The sequence below is a fragment of the Malaclemys terrapin genome, chromosome 7 (assembly GCF_027887155.1).
Source record: "Malaclemys terrapin pileata isolate rMalTer1 chromosome 7, rMalTer1.hap1, whole genome shotgun sequence".
Classification (NCBI taxonomy): Eukaryota; Metazoa; Chordata; order Testudines; family Emydidae; genus Malaclemys; species Malaclemys terrapin.
This window is the reverse complement of record NC_071511.1, coordinates 2,244,249-2,254,401: the sequence shown is the minus strand read 5'-3', so window position 1 is coordinate 2,254,401 and position 10,153 is coordinate 2,244,249. Positions and strand designations below refer to the sequence as shown.

At 46.4% G+C, this 10,153-nt stretch overlaps 1 protein-coding gene across 12 annotated transcripts in view; it reads left to right on the top strand.

Moving 5' to 3' along the window:
• Positions 1 to 702: 702 nt before the first annotated feature.
• The window catches only part of CFAP20DC (CFAP20 domain containing), a 176,084-nt gene continuing 166,633 nt past the window's right edge, over positions 703 to 10,153 (top strand). For 6 of the 12 annotated variants that reach the window (XM_054033919.1, XM_054033917.1, XM_054033916.1 and 3 more), the window contains exon 1: positions 7,824 to 7,845. In XM_054033919.1, coding sequence (XP_053889894.1) covers positions 7,833 to 7,845 — 13 coding nt within the window. In that variant the 5' untranslated portion in view covers positions 7,824 to 7,832. Of the gene's footprint in view, positions 840 to 993; positions 1,006 to 1,389; positions 1,412 to 7,814; positions 7,846 to 10,153 lie in introns of those variants that run through there. The other 6 variants (XM_054033921.1, XM_054033920.1, XM_054033922.1 and 3 more) reach the window with 6 other exon arrangements.

Below are 10,153 nucleotides of genomic sequence, written 5' to 3'. Positions count from 1 at the left end.
ACTCTGATCAACACAATCTATGATGTGATAATACAGCACAAGATACGAGGTCTTCTAAAACCCCAAAGTAACATGAGACAGCCATATAGGTTTAATAACCGATTTAACCCTCTCCCTCCCCAGACTATACTAGAATTGTACCCTACTCGGAAGCTGTGGAAGTTTAAGGATTAAAATTTAATCATCAGCCCGGGAGGGGTTACTGAATTATGAATACTACTTCTCAGAGTAAGAATGATCCGGCACACCTAAGAAAAAGTATTCAAATGATAAGTCTATGAAAAGGCGATAAACCTTGAGGAAGAAGTTGAGCTATCAAATGAACGGCCATTACCCGACCGTTGGACTAAAATCGGAGTCTAAAAACCTGAATCCAACGTGTGACCCACGATCCTGGTGCAAATGGTTTCGAAGGGACCAGCCCAGTGTCACCAGGGGCGGGTTGCGACACGTGTCGTCACACGCGCAGCGCGCGCGGGCACCTCCCGCCCTGAGCCCGCCCCAGGCTGTGCCCGGGAACGCGGGGGCGCGCTGGGCGCGCGCCGGGAGGGAGGCCCCGCAGCTCCCGTTCTCCTCGCGGGTCAGAGGGAGGAATGATGCTGGGGCCTATCGATAACTCGGCGATCCCCACCCCGTCACGCGTCCCCGCACGTCGCCATTTTAAACGGGCGGGGGTGGGGGGGGGGCACGAGCTGCTTCAAGCTCCGCCCACCCCCGTCGGCGCGCAGGCGCAGCGCGTAACTTCGGCTGTGGCCGCAGGTTCCACCGTGAGTGACGTGATTCCCCCCAGGTGAGAGGCGAGTCCCCGTAGGTGAGGCGCCGCCCTCCCACTCCCTCAGGTGAGAACCCCCGCAGGTGCGGTGCATGCCCCCCCCCCACTTCCCCAGGTGAGAACGCCCTGCAGGTGCGGTACATGCCCCCCCCCTCCCTCCCCACACACACACACACTGCCCCAGGTGAGAGGCAAGCCCCCGTAGGTGAGGCGCTGCCCTCCCACTCCCTCAGGTGAGAACCCCCGCAGGTGCGGTGCATGCCCCCCCCACTTCCCCAGGTGAGAACGCCCTGCAGGTGCGGTATATGCCCCCCCCTCCCTCCCCACACACACACACACACACTGCCCCAGGTGAGAGGCAAGCCCCCGTAGGTGAGGTGCCGCCCCCCCCCCTCCCTCAGGTGAGAACCCCTGCAGGTACAGTGCATGCCCATGCACACAGGTGAGAGCCCCCGCCTCCTCACACACTCTCTCAGGGGAGATATTCTTCCCAGCTTCTCTCTCGCACACCTCCATGTGAGACCCCCCATCCTTTCATACATTCTCTAGTTTAGAGACTCAGGTGAGGTGCTTCCCCTTCCAGATACAGTGCCCCAGATGAGATGCTCACGCACTCCCCAAGGTGAACCCCCCTAGCAGGTGAGATCTTGCTTAGTGCTGTCCTCCCCCCAATGGTCCCCACGGGTGAGCCCCTCCCAATATTTCCCCAGATGAGCAGTGGTGGTGGGGATATTAACCCCCTCTGGGATCAGGCCAGGCTGTGGTGAGACAGGTAGTTCAGCTGTTCTTCAGTACTGATATGGAAATGTATGTGCTCTGCCATTGCAAGGGGGTATTTTATAGGAGGGTAGCCTGTTGCAATTAAGTGTAATGGCGGTGCCTTAAAATGTCGTTGCTGTGTATCAAAACATCATTCTGTTGAAATGTGTGGTGAAGTGGTCTAAAATGCCTATTCCTTTATGGGGAGGGAGGCATAAATATAAAATATAACCTACAAATTAAAATATGGGATAACACCCCCACCCCAAAGAACTGTTACTGAAATGCATAAATACAGTATGTACACGAGATAAACTTGAGCCATAATATTTGTATGAGGATCCAAAACTGTCCCCCCAGATTGGTGTTCAGCTCTTGATTTTGGTTTGGGCTCCTCTCTAATTCAGTATTGCACTGTACAATGCTGAAAACGGATAAGGAGTGGTGTGTGGCTGTTGTCAGTTTCTAGCTCCATGCTTATGGAATGCAGGATTTATATGATTCCAGAAATCATATCAGTGATGGGAGTGACAACTCAACCTACTGGATCCTATTGCTTGTGCTAGGATTGTTCTCTGCAGTCTAGGCTTTGGTGCTTTATCCTAGTATTAACGATGAATCCAGGTTTAGTAGGAATCTTCAATGCTATAAAGGTAATCAGTGAAACTAGGGCCTTGGCTACACTGGCGCTGTACAGCGCTGCAACTTGCTGCGCTCAGGGGTGTGAACCTCCCCCCCCCCCAAGCGCAGTGAGTGCAGCGTTGTAAAGCACCAATGTAATCAGCGCCTGCAGCGCTGCACGCTCGCTCGCAGCACTGCACGCTATTCCCCTCGGAGAGGTGGAGTACATACAGCGCTGCACGCTCGCTCGCAGCACTGCACGCTATTCCCCTCGGAGAGGTGGAGTACATACAGCGCTGCACGCTCGCTCGCAGCACTGCACGCTATTCCCCTCGGAGAGGTGGAGTACATACAGCGCTGCACGCTCGCTCGCAGCACTGCACGCTATTCCCCTCGGAGAGGTGGAGTACATACAGCGCTGCACGCTCGCTCGCAGCACTGCACGCTATTCCCCTCGGAGAGGTGGAGTACATACAGCGCTGCCAGAGCTCTCTTGCAGCACTGCACGCTATTCCCCTCGGAGAGGTGGAGTACATACAGCGCTGCACGCTCGCTCGCAGCACTGCACGCTATTCCCCTCGGAGAGGTGGAGTACATACAGCGCTGCACGCTCGCTCGCAGCACTGCACGCTATTCCCCTCGGAGAGGTGGAGTACATACAGCGCTGCACGCTCGCTCGCAGCACTGCACGCTATTCCCCTCGGAGAGGTGGAGTACATACAGCGCTGCACGCTCGCTCGCAGCACTGCACGCTATTCCCCTCGGAGAGGTGGAGTACATACAGCGCTGCCAGAGCTCTCTTGCAGCACTGCACGCTATTCCCCTCGGAGAGGTGGAGTACATACAGCGCTGCACGCTCGCTCGCAGCGCTGCACGCTATTCCCCTCGGAGAGGTGGAGTACATACAGCGCTGCACGCTCGCTCGCAGCGCTGCACGCTATTCCCCTCGGAGAGGTGGAGTACATACAGCGCTGCACGCTCGCTCGCAGCACTGCACGCTATTCCCCTCGGAGAGGTGGAGTACATACAGCGCTGCACGCTCGCTCGCAGCACTGCACGCTATTCCCCTCGGAGAGGTGGAGTACATACAGCGCTGCCAGAGCTCTCTCGCAGCACTGCACGCTATTCCCCTCGGAGAGGTGGAGTACATACAGCGCTGCACGCTCGCTCGCAGCACTGCACGCTATTCCCCTCGGAGAGGTGGAGTACATACAGCGCTGCACGCTCGCTCGCAGCACTGCACGCTATTCCCCTCGGAGAGGTGGAGTACATACAGCGCTGCACGCTCGCTCGCAGCACTGCACGCTATTCCCCTCGGAGAGGTGGAGTACATACAGCGCTGCACGCTCGCTCGCAGCACTGCACGCTATTCCCCTCGGAGAGGTGGAGTACATACAGCGCTGCACGCTCGCTCGCAGCACTGAACGCTATTCCCCTCGGAGAGGTGGAGTACATACAGCGCTGCACGCTCGCTCGCAGCACTGCACGCTATTCCCCTCGGAGAGGTGGAGTACATACAGCGCTGCACGCTCGCTCGCAGCGCTGCACGCTATTCCCCTCGGAGAGGTGGAGTACATACAGCGCTGCACGCTCGCTCGCAGCGCTGCACGCTATTCCCCTCGGAGAGGTGGAGTACATACAGCGCTGCACGCTCGCTCGCAGCACTGCACGCTATTCCCCTCGGAGAGGTGGAGTACATACAGCGCTGCACGCTCGCTCGCAGCACTGCACGCTATTCCCCTCGGAGAGGTGGAGTACTTGCAGCGCTGCCAGAGCTCTCTCGCAGCGCTGGCAGCGTGACTACACTCGTGCTTCACAGCGCTGCCGCGGCAGCGCTGTGAATTCTCAACTGTAGCCATGGCCTTACTGTAGATTTATATAGTATGGATGACATGACATGTTATGTTCATTAAAATGTTTCATTTGCTGAAAAGCACAGTAGCACTCATCCATTTATTTACTGGTCTTGGTGTTTGAGCTCATACGTTACATGTATTGCAAACAATTGTTTGTAGCTTTAACTTATAAAATAAACAGGTGTTTCATTGTTATATCCTGCAGTTTTCTGTAAAGACAATTGTTTTTATATTGAAACTTTGATGGTCTTGGTATGGATAAAAAGGGATAGTAATATACATCTGTTATGTTAATTTGTATTTTGAGAAAATATATAGCAATGTGATGGACTTCGTTTTAAATATTCAGTATGTAGACTTCATTTGTCTAGAAGATTCTAAAACCTTTCATTTATGATTAACTGCTTTCTCTGTTGTGTTCTAGCCTATCATAAATCAGCATTAGCTTTAGGACTGTGATGCTGAGTTATATATATTAACAATCTTATACCTAAGTCTCCTTTCCCTATCAAAATTACTTGCTGCAAATTCACTTTGTAGCATAATTTCAACAAATACTGTTTACTAAATTCTAGAACCCCAATCTTCCAAACACATGCACATAACTTTACTCCTGTGAATACCCCTATGGAAGTCAAGGGGACTGCTCATATGAGTCAAGTTAAGCATGTACATATGTGTTTACGGGATTGTGGCATAAGCTAATACTAAACAGTATAGTTTTTTTAAATCCTGTTTATCTGTGGAAAAACAAAATAAAGCTTATCTTTTACTCTGTGTAAAAAGAACAGGTACTTGTGGCACCTTAGAGACTAACAAATTTATTAGAGCATAAGCTTTCGTGGGCTACTGCCCACTTCTTCGGATGCATATAGAGTGGAACATATATTGAGGATGGATATATATATATATATATATATATACACACATACAGAGAGCATGAACAGGTGGGAGTTGTCTTACCAACTCTGAGAGGCCAATTAAATAAGAGAAAAAATTTTTTTGAAGTGATAATCAAGCTAGCCCAGTACAGACAGTTTGATAAGAAGTGTGAGAATACTTACAAGGGGAGATAGATTCAATGTTTGTAATGGCTCAGCCATTCCCAGTCCTAATTCAATCCTGAGTTGATTGTATCTAGTTTGCATATCAATTCCAGCTCAGCAGTCTCTGTTGGAGTCTGTTTTTGAAGTTTTTCTGTTGTAAACTGATCCTTCTTCCAGTTATCTTGTCAAGACCCAGTTGTGGAACAAAAACTTGGAATTACACAAGAAAAATAGTTGAGGAGAGCCAATAAGTAAGGCTACATTTTAGTCATGGGTATTTTTAGTAAAAGTCATGGACAGGTCACGGACTGTAGACAAAAATTCATGGGCCTGTGACCAATCCATGACTTTTACTAAAAATACCCGCTGTGACTAAAACTGGGGTGGGGGTTCTCTGGGGGCGCTGTGGGTGCTGGGGGAGGTGACCCGGGATCCCCACTGGTACAGGGGGAGAGAGGGTTAATGGGCCTGGCAGGGACTACCTACCGGGCTCTGTGTCCCTGCAGCTCCTAGGCGGCGGAGGCAAGGCCAGGGCAGGTTCTCCTCCACTGCTCCCACCGCAAACGCCGGCTGCTACAGCTCCCATTGGCCAGGAACTGCATCGGTGCTGGATGGATATATTTGGGTCTAAAATGGAGGTGATGGATGAAGGTAATGAGGGACCCTAGGGTATATACTGTTACGTGGGAGTGAGTGTGTCAGGCCATGACAGCAGAGTTTCAGAGGGCTCCCTGCGCTGCCATTGGGCCGGTGAGACCTGATCCCTGCAGTCACAAGGTGCAGGTAGGAGAGTCTGTGGTCCCAACAGGGCAAAGCAGAGACCCACAGCCAGGGCTGCGAGGAGGAGGATCACAACAACAAGCCCCTGTTTCTGAGGGAGACCACCCACTGCTCTATGGCTCCTGCACTATCGATTATCCAAATAAAATCTGTGTCTCTCATGCTATTCAGATAAATGGGAGTATGCTGTATTTTGTTTTACACCGTGGAAAGCATTATGAAGCTAATGATTTTTTTTTTTTTTTTTTTTTAAAGTCAGCGTACAGATGAGGATCACTGTAAAATAAGTCCTAATTGGGTTTACGTGTATGAAAATGAATACGTTTTACAGTGTGATGTAATTTGATAAACTCCATTCCTGATAGTCTGTCATTAACTTTGATGCTGCAGATTCTGTATCCCGAGTTGGGCAGATGCTCTATACTAAAAGTACATGCTATAGGGCAATAAAATAAGAATTTTGATCCCTGGCTGAAAAATGAGAGAATACTTCTTCTTTTTTACAGCATCCTATAAAGATGTTATATCTATTTATTTGAAAAATGTTTAAAAACTGGAGGACTTTAAATTTCACGATACTGTAGTTTTTCCAAAAAAAGAACTCTAGTCTATCTGGATTTTAAGCATTTTTGTTGGTCCAAAAATTAAGGTTTTATTTATTTTTTTTTTTTTAGGTGTGGGGACAAAAGAAGGTGCAAATATCAATTTTCCTAGAATGTTCTGCTTAAAGCATATATTATGATAACTCAGACAATCCCATTAAGTGTTGTTTCAATCCTGGCAATGCATGAATTTCATGCCCAATATAGACTATAGTATTGAAACCAATCTGGGAAAGTCTTATGTTCCACTAGTATTTGCAGTGTAGTTGTATCTGTGTTGGTCCCAGGATATTCGAGACTAATGACATTTAGTGCCTCACAGATGTGCCACTTAGTATTATCATAGTAGGTATGCTATAAAAAATTGTCATTCATTTTTATGTTTAGTATCTCAAATAACTACCAATCTTCATGCAGAAAATAAAATAATTGTAGTCTTTTCTATTAAGTTAATGCAAGCACTCAAAAGATTACAAGTAGGTAATATATAAGAAAAAATGTATTGCAGTGTGTTTGCTGTATATTTATAATAATAATAAAGCTGTGTGAGATGAGTGAGTTTATGTAGTTTCGCCAGACACAAGTTTGCTTACCCTCTTTGGGCTTGCTCCAGCTTCCACTGAAGTAAGTGAAAAGACTCCTTTTATTAATTAGGACCAGCATAGTTGTTAGTTGTGTTTTTTTGTTTTTGTTTTTTTTGGCAGCTCCATGTGACATTATGCAAATTATGTAATGAACTAATTTGCATATCACTAAATTTCAGCTTTTAAAAAATTGTGTGGATTTAGTACTGGTGAAAGGCATTAGTTTCATCACTAGGTAATGAAATCTTCTGTTTCTCTACACAGCAAGCTTCCAATCCACACTGCCCTTCCACCTTGCCTTAACCTGGATATGGGGGAAACTTCCTCCAGGTCCAACCGTGGTAGCCTCATCTCCATGGCCTTTGCAGTTCTCGGCCTCAGCTGAGTCTGCCAATTAGTAGAATGTGCGGTGGTGAGTTTATGATGTAGGAGCTGGAAATGAGACCCACCAAACTCCCCTTGTAGAGTAGTCACCAAATAGCCATTATATAGAAACAACTCTCAAGCCCTACAGAGCGCTAGGCTGGATTTAAACTGGTGGCTTGCAGGTGAAAGATTCTTTAGTTCATTAAAAATGGGTATTCCGGTGCCCCAGTAAGTGCTGACTTAAAAGAAGTTGAGTAACATCAAATTTCCAAAGACAAGCATCAGAATTAGGGTTATCTGGGCAATCTTAATTCTGCCCCTTGTGTATCTGCATCATGATACAATCTTTAATTACATAAGAATGGCCATACTAGGTCATACCAAAGGTCCATCTAACCCAGTATCCTGTCTTCCAACAGTGGCCAATGCCAGGTGCCCCAGAGGGAATGAACAGAACAGGTAATCATCAAATGTTCCATCCCCTGTTGCCCATTCCCAGCTTCTGGCAAACAGAGGCTAGGGACACCATCCCTGTCCATCCTGGCTAATAGCCACTGATGGACCTATCCTCCATGAATTTATTTAGTTTTTGTTTTGTTTTGTTTTTTTTAAGATAAATTCATAATAATCACATACTATATTTTTCTCTGCATGATTCATCAGCAGAGTTTGAACTAGGACTTTAGATGTATGACACAGAACCTCTTCCACTTGAGCTGCTGCTAAAAAATTAACTGGTAGCAGAAGTAGGCAGTTATCCTCTATGTGGATCAGTCCCTAGAAGGAGAGAAGACAATTTGTCTGTGCATTACACCTCTATTTGTGAGACAGTAGTGAAGTACTACCGGTAAGTATAATGATTCCTAGGTTCTGATCGTAGCTCTGGGAGCAAAGTGTGGTCTGCTGGTTACAACTCTGCTTGCAGAGAGTATAGCCAGCCATGTTGCTAACTAGCTTTGGCATGTTCATTCTGAAAAGTAGAATGGCAAAGGGGATGAAATTTGGGTCCCTTATATTTAGGGTGACCAGACAGCAAGTGTGAAAAATTGGGACAGAGGATGGGGGGTAATAGGAGCCTATATAAGAAAAAGACCCAAAAATCGGGATAGTCCCTATAAAATCAGGACATCTGGTCACCCTACTTATATTATAGACCAGAGTTCCGTTCCAAGGTGCATAAGACCATGTTCATCAATAAGGGCGGTGAACAGCAAAAATATTAACAGCACTCTATGGAAGAAATGAGACAAGAACTCATTGCAACTTCCCCCTACACCAATCTTTTTTATTAGGGGCTCTCTGCCTTGCATATCTATGTCTGACATTTCCCCTGAAATGCTGGAAGGCATGACAGAAGTACCAAATGACACTTGGCAGATCTAGTCCTGATCTTTTGAAGCTGCAAGCCTGTGTAAAAGGGCTTTGCTCTGACAAAAACAAACAAAACACAGCAACAGTAACTCAAACCCTTGGGTGATGGAATCCTCAGCCCCAGACTGACAGGGCCCCTGCACATCTGGGTCACAATAATAAGTACATTATAAATACTTCCTGTAAGAGGACATAACCTGTGCTATTGCCCTTTCACCCACCACCTGCTTTCCATGTGAATTTTGGTTCAGCGGATCAGTACACCGGTCACTGTAAGATTTGCTTCAAAGTACTGTATTCTTGGCTAAGGAATTATTTGTGGAATGTTGAACATTCTTCTGGTTTAAAAGCCCTGACTAATAGCAAAGATGAGATCTGAATAGAGGAAAATAAAAATTAGAGCAATAAAATTTTCCAGAAATTGTTAATGTACTGCCAGACTGCTTTATTTATAGAACAAAGAAATAGTATACTACTTTCAAACTTGTAAAATGACTAATTCATGGTTGTCAATTGTTACTTAATAGAGTTATTAATGTGCCTTTCTTAAGTAATTATACCAGTTACACTATCTGTTTCAGTTTCTTTTACTGACAGATAACTTGGTTGTAACAAACAGTGTGGTTTACAGTATAATACAAGCTATGCATCAAAATACTAGTAGACAGTATTGAATCAATACAATTAAAATATTAATCAGTTAGCTCTCTAAGGCCCTGATTCTGCAAACATGAATGTGAGTAACTTTACCCATGGAACAACTCGTGCATAAATGTATGAAAGATCCGGGCATACATTTACTAGTTCACCCAGAGTTATGTACCATTGTATAACATTTAAAAGCTTTTAAATGCTTTTCAGTTCTGAAAGATCAGTATTTTGGCTACGCTAGTTCTTAAGATACATTGTACATGTGATTTGGAGAGATACTAACACTCCCTAATTTTCTGTAATCCTGATTTTTACATGTAATTACCAAATTACTAATCCAGGTTTATTCTACTATTTTGCAAGTGTGTGCACACATACAGAGTATATAAAAATGTGTGCCACTCGCCACCATTTGTCTGACAAACACAGCAAAGAGTGCCACAGCCATGAGGGGCATTATTTTCTACCACCTCTATGGCACATGCACAGACTGCAATGAGGGTCTGATAGGAGGCAAGCTATAGCAATTTTGAATGGGTTGGAGTGCTGCTGGATTCACCTCCCAAGCCACAGGCTGCACGTTGCATTGTGTCCTGTGTGGACACTGCTGGCATGCTCTAAGTACCTAGAATATGTTAACATAATCCATCAGTGTCCACACAGCCTGTAGCTTGCTGCCTGTCAGATCTTCATTGCACATTCTGGAGGAGAGGAGAACATGGAGGGGCAGGAAGAGGCAGTGGTG